The 20,103-nt window shown below is 34.6% G+C and overlaps 6 protein-coding genes across 7 annotated transcripts in view; 4 read left to right on the plus strand and 2 right to left on the minus strand.

The window, feature by feature from the left end:
* Positions 1-20,103, plus strand: part of LOC118266055 (sorting nexin-2) — a 482,399-nt gene that overhangs the window by 67,508 nt on the left and 394,788 nt on the right. The gene's annotated exons all lie outside the window — the stretch shown is intronic.
* On the minus strand, positions 2,559-5,582 carry LOC118265962 (RNA-binding protein spenito). Its single transcript, XM_035579276.2, has 2 exons — positions 5,400-5,582; positions 2,559-5,309 (listed from the first exon to the last, which is right to left on the minus strand). The coding sequence occupies exon 2, from the start codon at positions 5,281-5,283 to the stop codon at positions 3,034-3,036; it is 2,250 nt and encodes a 749-aa protein (XP_035435169.1). The 5' UTR covers positions 5,284-5,309; positions 5,400-5,582; the 3' UTR covers positions 2,559-3,033.
* LOC118266012 (peroxisomal membrane protein 11B) lies at positions 6,509-8,595 on the plus strand. The gene is made up of 3 exons (XM_035579348.2): positions 6,509-7,012; positions 7,169-7,284; positions 7,758-8,595. The coding sequence occupies exons 1-3, from the start codon at positions 6,957-6,959 to the stop codon at positions 8,297-8,299; spliced, it is 714 nt and encodes a 237-aa protein (XP_035435241.2). The 5' UTR covers positions 6,509-6,956; the 3' UTR covers positions 8,300-8,595.
* On the plus strand, positions 9,033-9,789 carry LOC118265704 (28S ribosomal protein S17, mitochondrial). The gene is made up of 2 exons (XM_035578780.2): positions 9,033-9,281; positions 9,372-9,789. The coding sequence occupies exons 1-2, from the start codon at positions 9,156-9,158 to the stop codon at positions 9,729-9,731; spliced, it is 486 nt and encodes a 161-aa protein (XP_035434673.2). The 5' UTR covers positions 9,033-9,155; the 3' UTR covers positions 9,732-9,789.
* LOC118265705 (RNA polymerase II subunit A C-terminal domain phosphatase) lies at positions 10,261-15,051 on the minus strand. The gene is made up of 12 exons (XM_035578781.2): positions 14,733-15,051; positions 14,146-14,293; positions 13,594-13,731; positions 13,264-13,514; positions 13,039-13,181; positions 12,619-12,955; positions 12,140-12,375; positions 11,911-12,053; positions 11,578-11,736; positions 10,904-11,052; positions 10,737-10,774; positions 10,261-10,469 (listed from the first exon to the last, which is right to left on the minus strand). Exons 1-12 carry the CDS (start codon positions 14,948-14,950, stop codon positions 10,339-10,341), a joined length of 2,091 nt encoding a protein of 696 aa, XP_035434674.1. The 5' UTR covers positions 14,951-15,051; the 3' UTR covers positions 10,261-10,338.
* The window catches only part of LOC118266011 (ceramide transfer protein), a 45,347-nt gene continuing 40,747 nt past the window's right edge, over positions 15,504-20,103 (plus strand). Inside the window, exons 1-4 of one of the 2 annotated variants that reach the window (XM_050695018.1) lie at positions 15,504-15,875; positions 16,038-16,154; positions 17,837-17,908; positions 18,466-18,565. In XM_050695018.1, coding sequence (XP_050550975.1) covers positions 15,657-15,875; positions 16,038-16,154; positions 17,837-17,908; positions 18,466-18,565 — 508 coding nt within the window. In that variant the 5' untranslated portion in view covers positions 15,504-15,656. The remainder of the gene's footprint in view (positions 15,876-16,037; positions 16,155-17,836; positions 17,909-18,465; positions 18,566-20,103) is intronic. The other variant, XM_050695019.1, reaches the window with a different exon arrangement.

Here is a 20,103-nt window from a genome sequence, read left to right on the forward strand (position 1 = left end):
AGAATTTCATCCGCAGACATACAAGGTAAGGTAAGTCACATTTAAGGCTTTTTTCTGCTTGATAATTTTAAATTTTTATTAAATCACAGGTTTTATGTTCAGAATTCAGCAGTATTCTAGATACCAATTTGCTTGGTCGTCGACGTCGATGTTGCAATGAAGTTCTTGCAAGGTCTCCACAAATCTGGTGTTGCAGGTATACAGGATACTGTGGCCATTAGTCATCAGACAGCTTTGTTGTCGTTAGAAGGTATCAATAAAAACTAAACTAAAAGGTATTCTCTCTAGCAGAATTTTTACCTATTACCTATGTATGTATATGTAGGTAACGTTCTGCAGGTGTAGGTTTTAGTATCTACCTAGACCTTTGTTATCAATGTTATAGACTTATATAGGTACCTAATATTATCAAATTTTGATAATATCATTGCTTGAACAGATACCTACATAGGTCAATGCTCCTAAAATGCAAGGTATTGTAATGATAATGAGGTTCAGTAAAAATAACAGACTCAAGTAGTTTAAAAAATCAACGTTTATTGAATCACAGCCACAGTAAAGACAAATAATACCCGTTATGTATGACCGACATAGCTATTGTTCGCGAACTTATCTTCGTGTCGATGACCTTTAGACCTATAAATAAAAACCAAAATGGCGCAAACGGTTTAGTTAGTAAACACTCTGATTAATGCTTCATATATGCTCCAGTGTTATTAGTATAGACTTAACTTGTATCACGTACGTACCAAAGAATGTTAATATCAAACATGATCATGATTCATAATGCAAAAATGGTGGTGCTTCATAATCAGAGCCCCTTTCTAAGAGTTCTGCTTTTTGACAACAGGTTCCAAGCCCAAAGAAGCAAAATTAGTATATTCCCCACTTAAATAAATATATTAATTACTAAAAAAATATAAATATTCCTTTTTAATTTGAAAAAAATTACTTACCACTCTCACAATAAAATACTTACGCAGTTAATGTAGACAATAAGCTGCTTCCAGGATTTGCTCTCGAGCTGGTATCTCTGCCAAAAAGCTATGTGCCATATTGCAGCTCGTATTTACCTATATTCTAATTAAAATGTATGTGGAATTTCCACTGTTTATGTTAAGATGGGTGAGACAAGAAAAGGTAAATAATAATAACACATGATTATGGATAAAAGTAAAAAAACTACTAAATGACAAACATATAATCACACCTTTTATTTGCTGGAGCAGGTAGGTTGCATTTGATATGCAATACTAACTTTTTACTAGTTATGGATCCCATAAAAGTAAGCAGGCCCAAGCACATTTGCGAAAGATAATGAAAGTTTAATATTTTTAGCCTTGTCTCATCTTACCCATCCTGTTCAATAGAAGCATGTCGAAATATAATTATGAATAAGTATAATGAGGAATCTAACTTTTTATGGTGAATTTATTTGCAAGTCTATGTTCAACGATAATATTAGTTAGGGAGTTGGTACGTAGGTAATTTGTTTAGAAAAATAAAGACAAGAAAAATATATTTAAATGGACCATAATGGTTAAGATTTTAAGTGCAAAACAAGAATGCCAACAAGTTTAAGTATTTCTCTATCAGAAATTCCTCAAGTTATTCTTCTACCATTCAACAAGAATGTTAATTATGAATCATTCCAAATCACTTTTGTTTTATCATTGGAAGACATGACTCAACACCACTGGAATCTATTTACAGTATTTACTATTGTTTCCTTACATAATAGCTTATTCATTATTATCAATAATATAATTAAAGCTATTTTAACAATAGAATTTATTACCTTTTAAAGTATATTACTGGTTATTAAATGACCACAAGACAAAAGCAATCATTTGTGTTTAGGCACTTAACACATGACACAAACCAAGTTTAAATAATAATGATCCATTTAAATATACATTTGTAATGACCCAATTAAGATTCATAATGTGAATAGATAACTAACAATTTTTAATATCAAATGTAAGTGAAATTACTAAATGACATGATTGAGAATGGAACAACTTAGCAATTGCATTACCTCGTTTTTAATCTATCTACTCAGTCTTAGTAGGTTGGTACCTAAATGTATAGAATTTATTGAGATATGAAAGTTCTTATGATGACTACATTAGCATGACTAGTTAATATCACATTGAGCAGGGAGGAAAAGCATAGGGAATGTGTCCATACCCAGCAAATACTTACCAAATGGTGGAAATCATAAGTAAAGTTGCATACCTAACTGTTCACCTTATTTCTGATCACTATTTTGAGACAATATCACTGAGGAACTGCCCTCTGAGGGACCACTATATCTACCTACACTTATTGTCATTGTTCAGTCTGTTTAGACCACAACACAAACACTAGGCTTCACTGAATTATATTTAGATTGAAGCATTTTCACTTGGTTACTGAACAGTGACTTTCAAGTCATGATTTTCACTCAAGTGATCATTTTATCACTGAGGCCACATTTCAACATCACATACTAAACACTAGTTTCAACAACTGCACTTGCCTGAGCACAACTCACAAGGTTTAAAAAAACTACATCATAAGATGAAATATTCTATTTGCAAGTTCACACACTTACACTACACATCACCTAACATACACTGAATAAAGAATACACTATAACTTTGTCCATAATAAATATACACTTAATGTTCAAAATGAATATTTGCTAATACTAGCAAAACTATAGTTGTATCTACATTTATTAGCAATAACAACATTATTGCTGTCACTACAAGGCTAACACAGCACTTGCACAAGTAATGTGAAACTCACAATTTTGATTAACAACACCTCACATCACTACACATCACAAGTATACATATTGTTACATGAAGATTGAAGACAAGAAATTTTTAAAAAAGAACTTAGTCTAGTTATGTAAACTCAAAATGTGTAAATCTAGTAGAGTTCATATTAGGTATTAGTGTCCCGTCACCGCCATTGTTACTGATCTCCCATTGAACTCATTGGTCAAGTTGTGACCTGCCCAGTTTGGGAGCTCAGAAGTTCATACTAGGCTGACCCACCCCTCACTACTACTATCACCAAATGATCTTCCTTTAGACTTTCCTCAGTAAGGTTGTGACATGTCCTCTTGAGAAGTTCTGTAGAGAATTCACAAGGTGGGAAGGAATACAACACCCCTGTTGCCTCTGTTTCTTTGTTAAGCAAGGAAATCACACCTGCTGCTTCTTTCTGTTTTAAGTAGGAGACCAAGTTCCTCATAGGTCTAGTCTGAATGCTTGCATCTTCATTTGTAACAGAAGCTGTAGACCCTGCCACTCCCAAGAATATAGCATGTGAACTGGATGTTGCAATGCGTTTCTGAACATCATCTAGCTTTGGTTGATCCAAACGTAATCTTTGTGTGATTCTTAACTGATTTTTGCCATCTTCATCTTTCATCAGACTATCAATTATCTCAGAATCACCATCAGTCAAGTGGAACTTAGTAGGGAATAAGGAATTCTTTAAGATCAGTGCACCATTCCATATAGTAGTGGCCTTGCGTACAACTTCTGGTAAAGTACGAGCCGATGCTAGCATTCCACCACTACGACGTGGGGATCCATCCGAGTCACTGTCGGGAGACCGACGCCGTGGCGTACGTGACCGCGAGCGATCCACGCCCGGTTCCCGCGATCCGGAACGTCGAACACGTCCTTCATATTCTGCATCGGCTGGTGCACGCCTCCACTCTTCTTCACGATAATCCCCTGAACCATGATAAACTCCTCGGTACATTCCGCGCCCTCGACCTCGATGGCCACCTCTGCCTCTGTATCCAGGGGTTCCATAAGCATAACCTTCTTCCCAACCTTCATATCCTTCATAACCTTCTACAGGTCTACCATCCTCACCAACAGGTGGTGCATAAGGCTTTGGTCTGTAAGGGCCTCCAGTGCCAACATCAGCAAAATCAATTCGCAAACGTCTTTCTGGACCACCTAGTGGAAAACCTCTCATCTCTTTTACAGCAGCCTGGGCTGCATCAATTGAATCATACAAAATGTAAGCATGAGGTTCTCCTTTAGCATATTCTATTTTTTTAATAGCTCCAAATCTATCAAATTCCCTCTCCAACTGAGCAACAGATGTCCAAGGACCTAGTCCACCTACCCATACACGGGTAGTAGGAGTTGCCTTGCCATATCCTATTTTACATTGGAATTTGCCAATATACTGGCCAGAAAGTTCTACTTTAGCCCTGTGGGCCATGTCCAAAGTTTGATAGCGGACAAATGCAAAAGCATTCCCAGTACCTGGTGGTGGGCGTTTTATATCTATGTCCTCCACTATACCATAGCGCCCAAAGATGCGCCGTAGCTCTTCATCTGAAATGTTTATCTCCAAGTTACCAGCAAAGAGAGTTCTAGTAGCCAATGGATCATCTTCTGGCTGGACATGGTGCAAGTAATTGGGAAATTTGTCTTTTTTATTCTCAATTTTCTCAAAAGGTGGGTGATGGGGGCGGGGCATGTATGGGCGAGGCATGTAATGAGGGTGTGGTGGGTGATGCATGGGTGGTCTGTGATGCATTGGGGGACCATGAGGCCCAGCCATAGGGTACTCATGCATGGGAGGCCGAAAATCTCTGTGATGAGGAGGAACAGTTGGAGGTATACCATAGGCCCTATCATCTGGAGGAGGTCTACGTCTTTCAGGCACTGGAGACCAAGCGTAAGAATAAGGTCGCTCATAATCAGGTGGTGTTATGCTTCTTGGTCGGCTTCTGTATTCGGCGCGAACTGGTTCATAAACAGGGTCAACAATAGCCACTTTATCATATAAAATAATCCTTGGCTTCGCATGTTTAGCATCTCTGGCATCTTCAGCACTACGGAAGCACACATAAGCAACTCTCTCGTCTAATTCGTGGGAAATTTTAATGCTGAAGTCTCCAAACTTCTTATATTCTCTGTAAAGAGTATCTTTCACGATTTCGTCTGAAGCTTTTGGGTGAAGAGCACTGACACATAAAACTTTGTAATAGGGTCGAACGGAATCCTCTCTGACGTCACGGGACCTCACATAGTCATCGCGATGGGGCGACACATAACGCCCCCGGGGGCTCGGCGAGCGGACCCGACGGCGCACCCGTTCAGGAGTGACGCGCTCGTCGGAGCTGTCGTCATACCTGCCTATACTACTGCGTGTTCTCTTCGATCGCGGCATACTATCCCTGGACGAACTCCTCTTCATGTTACGAATTTTCACCGTTATTCGATCTCTATCTCTATCGCTACGCGGTAATCCAATCATGAAAGCTCAGTTCGACGAACCACTATCTGAAATGCACAACATTACACGTCACTTCAAAATGTCGCTTTGTTCCAGAAGATAAATCACTGCAACGCACAATAGTGTTTTAGTCTTACCACAACGAAATAAGCAACTTGTCTCACAGTTCACTGTACAACTCCACTCTGCACAAAGTAATAGTCAATAATCACAGTTTTCAATTAATTATATTAACACAAAAGGTAAAAGTAACTAAAATTTTCGACGGCTGAGTCACTTACGTACGCATCGCGCGACGAAATATGAATGAATGATTAAATACCATTAACAATATGGCTGCCGAAAATCTTGTGACGACGCTTCCACCATCATTGGTTGCCGCCTTATTTTCAGTGTTACCAATTTCTGAACACTATTGTCCCTAAATGTGAAGGCAAAGCCTTTATTACGACTTTAAAATATAAAATTAAATAAACTAACAAATATGTAGTCTCGTAAGTAATAAATTTGCGGAGTCTAATTGATACCTATGTTAGGGAACGGTTTGGAATACGTTTAATAATCGAAAATTTTGCAAATACTTTATTTAAAAAAAAAATATAATTTTTAATTCAACATTTATACTTCAGAATAGAGCTGCTTTTCTGCTATCTTAAATTTAATTTATTTAAAATCGATTAGACAAATATTAAGTCAACTGCAAGAAATGAACTAGTGAAAATTAACAGGATGCGGGGGTTTTCAGTTGTTTCAACTGCCTGCCTATCTATAAATACATAAATAAATGAATAAAAATAGATGCTTATACTGAGTATCACACAATGCAAATTCAAGTTCTTTAGGTATAATAATAAAATCCCCTTTAAAAATTGATAGCCCTTATTTATTTAATTTTATTACCCTTTAATTAGGGAAAATACCAAAGTTAAAAACTTGTTGTTGATTTCGTTCATTCCATTTCCATTCAATCAATAAAAGTAGTCATTAACAAACTTGTAGGTTTTAATTTTTACTTTGGATACAAGGGATTTTCGTTATGCACGATATTCGACTTAAATTACAATTCATATTATAATAAACTTAAGAAGATAATAAAGGCTTAGAAAGTACAAATAAATAAACCATTTTAATATTGTTTTTACTTTATCACGAATAATTAATTAAATGGCAGTTTGGCAGCCTTTTTTTATGAAAGACCCCGAGTTATGTTTAACAGAAAATAAACAGTTCACTGTTCAATCTGTCAATGACATAGAGTATGATAGTCAATGACGAAAGTTGGTTAATTTTGAGTTTATTGTTGACCATAAAATCACTCTCTTGTTGTTGACATAAAACTACTTTCTACATACGAGTAAAATTACTTTACGGAAGAAACGGTGAATTCTAGATAAAGTTAAATCGAGTTGGGTCAAGGCAGTACATAATAAAATCGTAGTTATATTTTAATTAAGTGGTATTTATTCATGCACAGTTCAAGGTTCATATTGACGGCTAACTGACGGCTCTAAAACGTAAACATATAACTATTATGTACTTAGTGCTTACAATATCTTAATATTCATGTAATAACAATGAACGGTATCACGCTGATAATGTGTAAATACGTCAGATAAAGAAAATATAAGTTTTATTGCTACTGATATCCATTTTGTCCAAGTTAAATCACACGCGAGTGCCGCGAGCGCGTCAGGATGGACGTAATAATAAAAGTAAATAACCAGACCACTGGGAGAGACAAATTAGCCAGGTTTGTAGCTTTTTCCTATCATATTACAGTCACAAATTTATACAGAATTAGAACACAAAAGCAAGGAATTTTATGCTATCCCTCTAAATAATAATTTTTTTTTTTATAATCTTATTAATATTATGGCATTAAAATGTTCTTAATTTTTTTTTTCAGGCTAATTCAGTACACGAGTCGTCTAGTCTGGCATCAGCTGGAAATAAGGAATGCAAACAAGTATTCCGTGGACAGAATAAAAAATCTAGAGCTAACATTTAGTTCTTTCAGAAAAAGTAAGTATCCAACTGCTGATATTGTGGTATTATTTATTGCCCTGGATTTATAGTAAAGGCATAAAATGTATCTTATGATAACATTTAGTACCTAATGCATGTAAGAAAAGAAATACTGGCTGATTTTATTCTAAACTGAACAATATGAATTAATTTTTACCAACTTCATTGACTTTATGGACCGCTTCACAACTTTAAAGTTTTGAAACTTTGTACTCATGGTATATTTTTAACAATTTTATTAAATTATGATGTCTTTGGTTTTAATTGAAAGCTATTAGTTAGCTGATTATTACTAAAGTAAGTGATTATATAATTAATAGCAATTACTTATTAATTACTATAGTCATTAGGAATACTTTACATGTGGTATTTTTGTGTCATTAGGAAAGTATTCCTAAAATTTTGTTTAAAATACTGTCTAAACAAGAATACTATGTTTATCTAAATATTTATTTATTTTTGTTTTTCAGTTTTAAGGCTTGGAAGATGCATAGACATTTGCTATACTGCACTGAACAGTATGCACATTGAAGACCCCATCTTAAGAGTTACATTGACAGTAAGCAAACTGGCGCATGCACTGTTCCTCTACTCTGACCATATAGTTTGGCTGACTAAAAGTGGATTCCTCAAAACAGATTCAGAGAAATGGAACAGAACAGCAAACAAATTCTGGCTCATTTCAATCATTGCTAACCTAGCCAGAGATATCTATGAAATTATCCATGTCATGGATTTACATCGGGCAACTTTCATAAAACCTACAGACCTTCTGAATTCTTCAGTGAAGTATGATTTGAATGAAAGCATTAAGTACATGTATATGTTGATGAGCTGCCATAAAGATGTATTTATTGATACTTTAAAGAATTCTTGTGACATGTTCATTCCGCTCACTGCATTAGGGGTTACGAAATTGAGTCCGAGCACTGTAGGAGTACTTGGGGCTATTTCCTCATTGGCTGCTTTAATGACCATTGTGAAACCAATTACTAAATTAGTGCCTGCTTAAATTATGATGATTTGTTTATGTGGTGCTGGGCTTATGTATCTAGATTGTGATGATTCATTTTAAATTTTTATATAATGTTCAAAGGAACTTGTACTGTAGTATTATATTGAAAAGTACTGCAAGATGTATGCTTTTTAGAAGTCAGTTTAATGATTCTAAAGTTATCATTAAGAATTAATGAACAAATGTAGATTTTTGTTCTTTTTATTATTGGCATGAGTTTGTATCAAACTAATTATTTGTAATGTGTCTCCAACTCTATTATGGTACAATAAATAAAAATTTACTATTTTAAACGGTTTTTGTATAATTTGTCCCTTTTAGCCGTGGTTTTAGCCAGGCCAAGTGGGTATGTAATAGTGATTTTTTTAAACATTGCCCCACATTTTGATTTTCTCCTGTGTCGTGGGTGCGTTTATAAACATACAAGTTTACATGCACATGACATCCAGACCCAAAACAATAATTTGTGGATCACACAAAGAGTTGCTTGTGGGATCCGAACCCGCTACCCGTTGCGCGGCAGCCAGTTGCCCAGCCACCGCACCAACCATGCAGTCAGATAGTTAATACTGAAATATAATTTATTACAATATATTTATACAGTATATTATCTAAGCTTTTATTTGTGTTTTTTATTGTCTAATATGTTATTCGAGATCACGATGGCTGGTGATTACGAATTTATATTAAACCTGATATTTTTATTGGCAACCCCAAAAACAGGTCAACTGTCAATAGTGTCAAGTATCATTCTGTCAGATTTTGGTTTGAGTAATTGAGTTCAGATTCTCAAGATCAAAATTGAAATATTTTGTATTTTATGTGACAAAGATAAAAAGAATACGCAATAAAAATGGCCCGTAATGTAGCGGAGACAGCTAGGAAATTTTTACTTCTAGGTCAATGCGTACCTACTGTAAAACAAAATGCTGCAAAAATAAGAGTGAAGAGGTTAGAACTAGACGAGAACCTACTCATGGTTTGTATTTATTATTTATATTATATTATTAGATAACCTAGAACAAATCCGTCTATTATTTTCACTAATGCCTATATTTTACAATTTCAGTATTTCAGAAAAGATGAATTTTACTACTGCCATGATCCCCAAAAAATCTGCAAGACTGGCGATATCGTTCTCATACAGTCCCTACCACAAAAACTTACAAAACTAATTACTCATGAAGTGAAAGAAGTTGTTTATCCATTCGGTGACATTACTGACCCTATCACAGGCAAGAAGGTGGCTAAAGAACAGTATAGGGAGGACATGGACAGACAAGCACAGATTTATGGAAAATTAGATTCTGCATTCAACTATGACAAGGCTCCACCTAGAGGCTGGCAAGATGGAAAGAAAGATTTTACCTCTAAGCCTACTTACACCAAATTCCATGTTTTTGATGAAAATGATCCCTATGCTATTTAATTTATGTAAAAGTTGTATAGTGTAATTATTTAGTAATAAAATAGTGTTAGCAAATTAGTATGTTTGTTTTTCTATAACTCAACATAATTTTATTGTTTATTTACAACAATAAATAGGTCCTTGTAATTTGTCAATTTTGTTTTTTTGAATATCTGGGGCAAGTGAAGCTATTTTATTTAAAATATAAAATAAAAGTAATTGGGATATATGTATAACAATGTACATAATAACTTAAGACAGCTGATGGTCCCTAAATAAAATAACCAACTTGGTATTACATGGATCTCATAACTTTTTATGGTAGAAAAAACTGATGTGGTCTGGGCTTTTTTATAGGATGTTTTTGATTAGTTGGTTTTATTCCCTAAAATAGGTGGCAGTAGTGGTGAAGATGACTTGATCACCTAATCTATGTATGAACATTGAACACAGAAAAGAATATGAAATCTAATAGTAACCCACAATATTATAATTTATAATTATACATAACCTCCTAACTAGCAGAATATTTTGAAAATGAAACAAGGTGTTCTAAAGAAAAGAGCATTAATTTTATTTTTTTAGCCATAGTAGGCTCATAATTTTTAGATTGCTTGTAACGGTGGCATCAGTCCTGCGCCAGAAGTTCCTTCTCCAGCGCCGCACCCATGAGGTTCCAGGAGCTGTCATCGTCATCTGGTGGCTCATCATCAGATGGTGGGGACTTTCGTGGTCTTTTGCGGGGTCTGGGTTCATCATCTGAAAACAATGTTAAAGCTATGAAGTTACTGAAGAATGTCTGAAGTGTACAAGAATCTGTAGATATCTTGTACTATTTTATAAAGTTGAAGAATTTGTTTGTTTGTTTGTTTATAAGCACTTATCTCTGAAATTATTGGTCCGATTTGAAAAAATATGTTTTATTCGATAATCCAGTTAACAGTAGTTATAAAAAATAGGAGCCGAGTAGTGGTGTAAAACTTAGTGGGAGTTGCTAGTAATAAAATAATATTGATGTGTGCTCACCCATTTCCGAGTCATTTGTCGCTTCTTCTTGTTGTAATCTAGAAACAAAAAACCAAAGTATTATTAATATTACACTGTTTTAACTAAGTAAATAGTAGATTTGACTACAGAACATAATTGTAAAATTTTAATTATTTTACAAGGAACAATTTTTTTTTTTCATTTACCTTTCTTGTAAGCTATCTTGCATGCTATTTTCTGCACTAGCAGACATCAATCTATCTTCAGGGGGATTCTCTTCGTCATCCAGGTCATCATCTCTTGGTTTCTCTTCATCTGAAGAACTTTCATCTGATTCATTGAATATATCTTCCACCTGTGAACATTATATAATACATAAATGAAGATTGAAGATAATGCGGTGATAGAACAAGTAGGAGAGCTTGATTGGAGTGATATCTCACTGAAAACTAGCATGTAACAATGGTCACATTGTAATTCGTGCCTTCAGTGAGGTGTCCACAGCGCTTATCTGGTTTTTTTTTATGGAATAGGAGGCAAACGAGCATACGAGTCACCTGATGGTAAGCGATCAGCGCCGCCCATGGACACCCGCAACACCAGAGGAGTAACAGGTGCGTTGCCGGCCTTTTTAAAAAGGAGTATGCTCTTTTCTTGAAGGTTTGAAGGTCGTATCGGTTCGGAAATACCGCCGACGATAGCTCATTCCACAGTTTTGCTGTGCGAGGCAGAAAGTTGCGCGAGAAGCGCACAGTTGTGGCCTGCCAACCATGGGCTGCAGTGAAATACTGCCTGACCAGTGTTGCAGGTCCACACGAGCGGCGACGATTGCTTACTAATAGGTGATCTACCAATGTTGATATATTTGAAGGTAACTTACTTCTCTATCCATGTCTGCAATATCATCGCTTGAGAAGGACAGTAGTGGGTTGATGGTATCCATGAACCGTCCGGACGGCGTGCGCTTGCGCATCGCGGCTACGGGAGCGGGCGCGGGGGGTGGACTGCTGCAGTGTGCCGGCGGTCGACGAGAACTGCTCTGTGAATAAGTCACATAATTGTTCAAGTACTGATCTAAATTCTATAAAAGATTTCCTAGTTTATTTTGATTTTATCTCACTTTATGTCTAGTTTACATAAGATGGACTGTACATTTTCTAAGTTGGTAAAATTATTATTACAAATATATTATCATCAAAGTATGAAACACTACCTGTCCTCCTCTTTGTAAAGGGTATAATCTTTCATCAACTCGTTCCCATCGCTCAGCACAGCTCCACAGCCATTCTGGTGTCACTACATGTAATTTGTTCTTGCCTTCGCCCATACGCCGACTCGCATTAACTTTTGCTGTTCCTATAAAAAAAAATCTAGGTAAGAATTCTGTACTAACTAAACACTTTACTCAATTAAAGTTAGGTCCTTAATAAATGACAATTTACCTGCTCTAACGGCAACTAGATGTGTCGTCTTATCTGAATAATCTTGGGTAACTTCAGCTCCTAAACTTCTTGCTACTTGATACGCCCTTGAGGTCTCCAATCGTTGGTGTGTCGGCACTAAGCCACTAAAAACGAGACTTGTGCCTGCTAATACTTCACTTTTCACTTCTGGGATTATTGATTTTAAGTCAGGAATTTGATTCTTGCCCATTTTGTCATAATAGTCATAAAAATGCCTGGAAAAAGGGGTAATACAATATAAATATTTGATATACTGCTTTGTTGATTGAGAAGTCGTCGTAAGTCTTAGTGCCACGCATGGGGTCTCTGGTTGGGCAATTATTATTGCCCTCGGCCTATGTTACTGGTAAAACATATGTGCATCAATGAAACTGTGCACTTCTGCATACTGGCTACAGATTTAGGCCTTGGAAGGTGAAGGTAAGATTCTGTTAGAATCAAGTTATATTATTACTTACTTATGTATTCTTTTAAGTATATCATCTAAGTAGATTAAGTAGTCATCTGGATCCTCAACTTCAATCTGTCCATCAGAGGTTTCCACCCATTTCGGTTCAGCCTGTTCTTGTGCTATCCTCTCATCACTCTCTTGATCAGCCTCTTCACTTTCTTTCTCCTCTGAACTAGAACTCTTTGCCTCTTTAGACACAATTTTACCATTATCACTATCATCCTTAGTTTCTTTCTGTTTTGAGGTATCTTTTTGTTCAGGTTCAGCATCCAGAGTAGGCATTTGGTTAAGTTGCGCACCGTTTTTACCACTAGCTAGCTGTTTATCTTTCGGCTTTTCATCAACTGCAAGATTAACATACAGTTATTAGTTTAACTGTCTCAATTTGTTAGATTTATTTACTAAATACATAAAATTTATTTCTTACCTGGTGGTGGTGGTGCATTGATATCTCCCGTTGATTGAAAGAATGAGTATGGCCTAACGTGAATCAGATTACTTGCGTGTCGCCATACGTCTTCACGGTCGTCAATAATGCAAACCATATTATCACCACATGGGAATAATGCTCTGAAAAATAATAAACATTAATTAATTTATACTTCTCTCACACATAAAGGAGGTTTTTAGTCCAGGTAGAATATTGACTCACTTCAAATTAGCTGCTTTTGTTCTAGCATCAAAACACTCATCTCTAGAAAGAATTCTATGAGAAAAATACTTTTTCTCAGGGTCAAGTAAGTCTGCAACGGCGTGTGCGTATTGGCGGGCCCCAAATGTGCAGACGTGAAGTTCATAGTTCTTGGAAGCAGATTCTAGGAACTCTTTAGTGCGAGGTCGTAGGCGCGTGTGGCACCAACGGCCAGGGCATCCAGGACTGCGCAGAAAGAAGTGTAAGACTCCCTGCAAAACAGAAAATATATATTATAACAGCTTTCTTATCGAATACTTCTGTTATTAATAAATAATCTATTTAATTTACCTTTAAATTAGGTGGTATATTGTCATTAGTTGTATGAACTAGTGTTTGATCTAGATCCACCAGTAATACTAGCTTTCTGTCCTTTAAAAGGCGTTCAGCATCTTCACGGCCCAATTTTTGTGCCAATTCTTCAGACACCTGCAAATAATATATGAAAACTGATTTATTTTCTATTTCTATAAGATTTTATTCACATTAATATGATAATATAAAATAATGTAGCCCTCGTATCTGTCTATCTTTTAAAGCTCAACAAAAGAAAGTCTTCAGAAGGACTTGTTATTTTTCTATCTGGATTTATAGTGGAGTTCTAACTAGAATTCACATTAGAACTTGTATCGAAAATCCAATAAAAATAAATAAACATTGATATGGTACATCAGTCAACAGACACTTATCTGTCTTATAAGATTAAGATTCAAATAAGGACTAACATCATAAAGTTGTCCAGTGTTGTGGAAGCAGAATCAAATTGGTTTTTTGAACCTACCCTAGCTAGGTAACTTATATTTACTTAAACTCTACATTATTCTTTGGCTGGCTTTTCCTTACCTTGAGTTCAGGTACTGAGTGCACCATAGGTACGACGGCGACGTCTCTGTTGGTCACCTCGTCTGTGCGGAGGTCGGCACCACACTCCGCACACATCTCCTTCATCACAGTAGGATGGCGACATTCTTCTAACTCTGCTACAGCCGTCCTGAAACATGTATAACAGGTTCAATGAAATAGTTGCAAAGATAAAGTTTAGTGTTTATTTTACATGTTGAATGAAAGTGAATTTCTAAACAATAAACTCGTAACACAGTTTTTGTGTTTTGAATAAATAAATAAATAGTACCCTACCAGATTAAAAAAATATTACAGCCTCTTTTTTTAAATACACAGAATAACTTTACTGATACGTTAACATATAATTCAATATTTAAAAGTAAATTGTTTGTTTTAGAGGTTATATTTTAGGCGGGAAGTTTTACGTGCAGTTATATTTACCGCGCAAACATAATGCAACTGCACTTCAAAAAAGAGTAATCATAATCATGTTTGCTATGGCAGAATATTAGCGTTTTGTGTAATAATTAAACAAATGCTTTGATTAATATTATTTTATACCGCATTTATAGTATGACGTCACTTACCCAGGCTCTGCAATGTCTCCTTCCTTCACCTTGATCGACGAGATAGTACCAGCGCGTGTGGCTTTATATTTCTTCAGATCTGTACCGTTGCCTGATGAATCGTTGTATAAAAATAATATTTGACCTTGTGACACAAAAACACCTTGTTTAACTTTCCACTTTACTACTTTCAAAGGTTTTTCTGATGGAACAAAAATAGGCATAGTTTTGTCGGCCATCTTGAACGGATATGGTGAGTTATTTGTAGAATAGCGACTTACTATTGGCCGCTGAGGCGTAGTTTTGGCGGTTTATGTATTTCCACCAATCAGATTCCAATACGACTAAAATCAATACGCAAAAGAACATTGTTTCCGGAAATAGTGGCACTTGGCAAGCACTGTAATGTCAAATTGGGAAACGTTCAAAAATTGGTTTCATGAATTTACAAGAATAAAAATATAGCTGTATTAAATGTTTTCAAAAATAATTCTATGAAAATAAGAAATACGGTAGCTTTCTGACACTTCGTGAAATTTGTCCAAAAGACGAAGTTAATTTGTCTATTTATTAAAGGTTCTAATTTCGCTGTTCATGAATATTTACAGTTACTTTCAATTACAATTTTTGTACTGTAATGAGTGAACTTCATCTGATTTTTTGAGTAAGAAGTGTAACGACTCAAAATTATAAAAATTTAGGTCAATTTAAAAAAAGGTAGGTAATTATCGTCACATGATGTAAAATGACCTTTCTTTTTTTATTCTATGATTATGTTTCTATCAAAATACTTTATCATCTGTGACACTGGAAGTCAAACGTCAAAAACAGCAACAATTTTCGCTGTGTATCTTCCCATGTAACGAGTTTTTGATAATTATTATTTTTCGTTTTGTTTAGTTTGTCTAGAATTTAATGTAAATATTAATTCTTAACATTTGCAACATGATTGAGGAAAATATAACAGTGAGCGATAACTCGGATCTGGAGGATGGCGGAAATCCAGAACTTCGCGGATACTTGAGTAAATGGACAAATTACATTCACGGTTGGCAGGACAGGTTTATTGTTTTGAAGGATTCTACTTTATCGTACTACAAGAGTGAATTGGAGAGTAATCTTGGATGCCGTGGTGCCTTATGCCTGAAGAAAGCCAAAGTCAAGGTGATTATGCGTTCTTGTTTTATCGGCAAAGTCCAATAAAAAGATTAATTTGTCCTTGTTGCGTCTCGACTTTTTTTGTCGCTACGGCTAGCGCTTTAGAACAAACAGACTTAGCATGTGATCTAATATTCAGATATTCGACCTTGGCTATTTATTTTTCAGCCTCATGAATTTGATGACTGCAGATTCGATGTGTCTGTAAATGATTGTGTCTGGTACTTGAGAGCGACTAGTCCCGAGGAAAAACAGCAGTGGATTGATGTTTTGGAATCATTCAAAGTGAGTACAAATAAATCTGATTATTACAGTAATTTAAAACTTTTCTACTTGTTGGTGGTAGGTGGATGTTTGATATGATGAGTAGGTACATAAGTATATATCTGTCTCACTCATACATTACTGATATATGTCAATAACACTACTTGTTTCAAGTGCTTGCAATTTACTGCAACAATACAGTTTACCTAATAACTAAACTAACTGACTTAAAGTAAAGATAAGTGCTACTTTGACATTGCTATTCCGACGACTCAATCACCATTATCTTAATAAACTTGATTACCTTGAATGTCAATTAAAATGCAGAGACAATCGGGTCACAAACTCTAAATATAATTTAAATCTATATTTTAAGATGACACGGTATCTATGTATAATAAAAATTCAATGTTCGCTGTCAATAACATTTTGATCAGTATAGTTAGCATGTTTTATATGTTTGTTTACATGTGTCTTGTTATCAAATGTCCAAGTGCTAATAATATCACACATTACATGTTCAAACAATTGCCATACATAATACACATTATATACTATACTAAAAAAAAATCGATTTAGGTTTTGCCCTCATGATAAAAGAAAAATATGTAGTCTAGGCTCCTTATTGAGGTTTAGTTGATTTATAAGGAGATGGAGCACTCTTTATTTCCTATAAACAAACAAACAAACACAGTTTCACATTTATAATATAAGTAGGGATAGTGTCATACACATATTTTTTAATACTAGTCTGTGGCTTAAACAAAATTATATAATATACTGCAAAAAGTATAAATGTAATATTCAGAATACATTTGACATTGATAAACTTTAGTAAAAAGAGATTACAGTATTATCTCGAGGAATTTATTGTTTTTCTGATAATGCTGAAGATTACTATTATTTTGTACTCAGTACTGGACTGATGATTAATCTTAATAAATTACGATTTGACATGTTCACTGCCTTTGACTTATCATTGTATGATATTTGAAATACTCAAAAATAACATTATTATGTTCATTACTTCATAGCTATCGTTTAGAATACGATTTTAGAAAGATAAAAGATATTGCCGCTTTTCTATTAAATAAATAAACAGTTCAGTTCCTTCAAAGTACATTAAAAAAATCATTATACACTTACAATTTTATAACATAGTAATATTATATAAATATCTATTGGTCTAGCCTACACATTATCTTTATGTTTTTGTCTGTTTATTAAAAGATTACTAACAAATTCATCAATATTCTAATTACTATGTAAAACAAGACATTCAAGGTTGATATTATGACTAATATACTAATTAATTTATTACTTGGAGTGTTGTCGGAAATTGTTCTAGAAAAAACCTACCTGTCACAATGTAAATAAAACTATTATCTCTTAACAGTATTAAGGTGACTCATTCTTTAAGCATTGATCTTAACAATATATCACCTGATTTCAAATGCTCTAAAGTACTCTAAACTATCAGTTTACTAACTGATAAGAGCTGATAATATTCAATAAGTTATTTTATGATTGTACTAACATCAATTGTTCTAAAAAGTATTGATTTTGTGATAACATTGGCTCGTACATTCCCCTTTTTGTGACTAAGCATGGCATGAGTTGATTGCACGACAATTTGACTTAGATTTTGGCAGTGATAAACCAGCATGAATGTGTGGAGTTATAATGCCATCTTGTCTGTTTAGGTGGACAGTAATGTTAATAGTAAAGACAAAAACAACATCACAATAAGAATAGCAAGAGTACCAACAGATCAAGTAAGTTGTGAGCACTGTACATTAAACGTCAATACATTTTATAACCCTCGATAAACATACAATTGAGTTCTTGCTATCTCCCCCCCTCCCTTTTGTGTGAAGCCCATGCAATGATAAGATTACACAAGGATTCAGCCTTTATCAATATAAAACTGTTGACCTTGGTTGAAATCCTTTTAAAGTGACATAAATGCCAACAGCTCTGTGCACAATTTTATAACGATTTTCAAGTGTAAGAGTGAGATAGATATATGCTCATGTTTAGTTTTTATTTTTGTTTTTTGGTTTAATATGATAATCCAGTTTTTAGAGTATAAAGAAATGTTTGTTTAGGTATTTAGACTTTCCTTGTTATGCTGTAGTAGCTCAGTAACTAAGTAGTTGTGGTAGACTCAATATTTATCATTCAGACAAACAGGAAATATAATGTAACAACATTTTTTCAAAATCAATTTTCTCTCTATTAATATTTAAAACGATTATAGGTAATTAATGATGAAATAAATGGTAAAGCAATAAGTTTCCGATTAGTAACATTTTTAAACTTCTCTTCTCAGGTGGAATCAGGATATGGGACCAGCTCAGACAGCAGTTCTAACGGAGGCGGCTTGCGGAGACATGGTTCTGTTACTTCCTTGCAGTCAACTGGCTCTCATGGTATATCATTTTACATTAATACCTCACCTAGACCTAGACTGTTTATATGAAAAACTTCCATGACTAGATGACTTATAACTTATAAGCTTGAAAAGTATGTAAAGGATTAACACAGCAGCGGACAATAAAAAAAAAACCCCAACTGGTTTAGTTTTTCCTTAGCTAGGTATTAGTTAGTTCAACCACACAAAACATAAAAGTCAATATGATTTAATGCCGCACTCATTTACGGCCAGTTTCAATAACCTATCTATCTGTAGATTTACTTACTAGAGATAGTATTTTGACATAAATATGATTTACTGCCGCACTCAGAGGCATTTAATGATAACTAAAACTATTCCTTAGTAACGATTTTGTATCGAAAACGATTGCTAAGGACTGGGTGAAGTAATCATTAAATGACTCTAGGTATGGTGGTTAGTCTTTTACCCGACTTGACAACTCTTGCAGACTGTACAGATGAATGAGCACTATAGTTTCCACTGTCTGCTTCATTCCAAGACGATGTTGTGATTTACATATAATTATGGAAACACCGTGTCGTGATGTGCTTTGAGCCTTCGTGTAATTAATTCTACTTCATTAAGTTATTATCTACATCTGAATTAATAATTAATAATACCTAGATATAAAGCTGAAGAGTTTATTTGAACGCGCTAATCTCCGGAACTACTGGTCTGATTTGGAAAAATATTTTTGTCATGGATAGACCATTTATCGAGGAGGGTTATAGGTTAAAACATCACGCTGCGATCAATAAGAGCTGAGTAGAGCAGGTGAAACTGCACGGGAGTAGTTAATTTATTATGAAATGCAAATATAGCTAGTTTTGGCCTTCTTAGCTACAGTTTAAGTTTAGATTATGTAAAAGAATATTCATTTTGGTAGCTATAAGTCTAAAGTCTGTATTATCTTTGAAAAATTATGACACAATGGACTTTTTGTGAGACTGACCTCTGATGCTTCTCGGAGTGGGTTGGAAATGCCGATATCATAATACCCGTTTTATAAAGGATTTTTTTTGTAGACTCTTTTTCTTAATGCATCATTGGTGACCAAGAGGAATGATACCTATTTTTCTCATGATCATAACAAACAGGAACACGAACTATTGGGCCGAGAACACAAATTGAACCGATTTTTCCCACATAATTTTTGTTTTGTGTGTTATATATTTGGAAAGAAAAAGATTCATATTAATGAAAATGAGATAGTTGATAGAGTATTAATTTCAGATCCATTATCTCTGTTAGCGAGGCTTGTGTTTTGTAGAATTGGATTTATAGTGCATTGAAGCGTAGGATAATAAAATGTTTAAAGTTAAACAATAATGAACCTTAAACACTTAGTTATATATAGAAACTCTTTACAACTGCCTTGTAACCAGTTTCGGAGGTATGTGGTAAGGAAAAATAAAATAAAATCGACCTCTTGAGGCTAATAGTTTTCACTTTTTGTTAGTCTTTGTTTTTCTTTAGTTTTTTTTTATGAGATGGTTGTTGTTTAGTGAAGATGTTGTTTGGATAATATGTAGG

Source organism: Spodoptera frugiperda, chromosome 7, assembly GCF_023101765.2.
Source record: "Spodoptera frugiperda isolate SF20-4 chromosome 7, AGI-APGP_CSIRO_Sfru_2.0, whole genome shotgun sequence".
NCBI classification, from domain to species: Eukaryota; Metazoa; Arthropoda; class Insecta; order Lepidoptera; family Noctuidae; genus Spodoptera; species Spodoptera frugiperda.

Coding starts and splice junctions, on each gene's coding strand:
- LOC118265962 (XM_035579276.2), bottom strand. CDS start 5,283: ATGATTGGATTACCGCGTAGCGATAGAGATAGAGATCGAATAACGGTG.
- LOC118266012 (XM_035579348.2), top strand. CDS start 6,957: ATGGACGTAATAATAAAAGTAAATAACCAGACCACTGGGAGAGACAAA. Junction 7,013..7,168: donor GGGAGAGACAAATTAGCCAG/GTTTGTAGCTTT, acceptor TTTTTTTTTCAG/GCTAATTCAGTACACGAGTC. Junction 7,285..7,757: donor ATTTAGTTCTTTCAGAAAAA/GTAAGTATCCAA, acceptor TTTGTTTTTCAG/TTTTAAGGCTTGGAAGATGC.
- LOC118265704 (XM_035578780.2), top strand. CDS start 9,156: ATGGCCCGTAATGTAGCGGAGACAGCTAGGAAATTTTTACTTCTAGGT. Junction 9,282..9,371: donor TAGACGAGAACCTACTCATG/GTTTGTATTTAT, acceptor TTACAATTTCAG/TATTTCAGAAAAGATGAATT.
- LOC118265705 (XM_035578781.2), bottom strand. CDS start 14,950: ATGGCCGACAAAACTATGCCTATTTTTGTTCCATCAGAAAAACCTTTG. Junction 11,737..11,910: donor CTTTACAAAGAGGAGGACAG/GTAGTGTTTCAT, acceptor ACTTATTCACAG/AGCAGTTCTCGTCGACCGCC. Junction 11,053..11,577: donor TTGCAGACATGGATAGAGAA/GTAAGTTACCTT, acceptor TAATGTTCACAG/GTGGAAGATATATTCAATGA.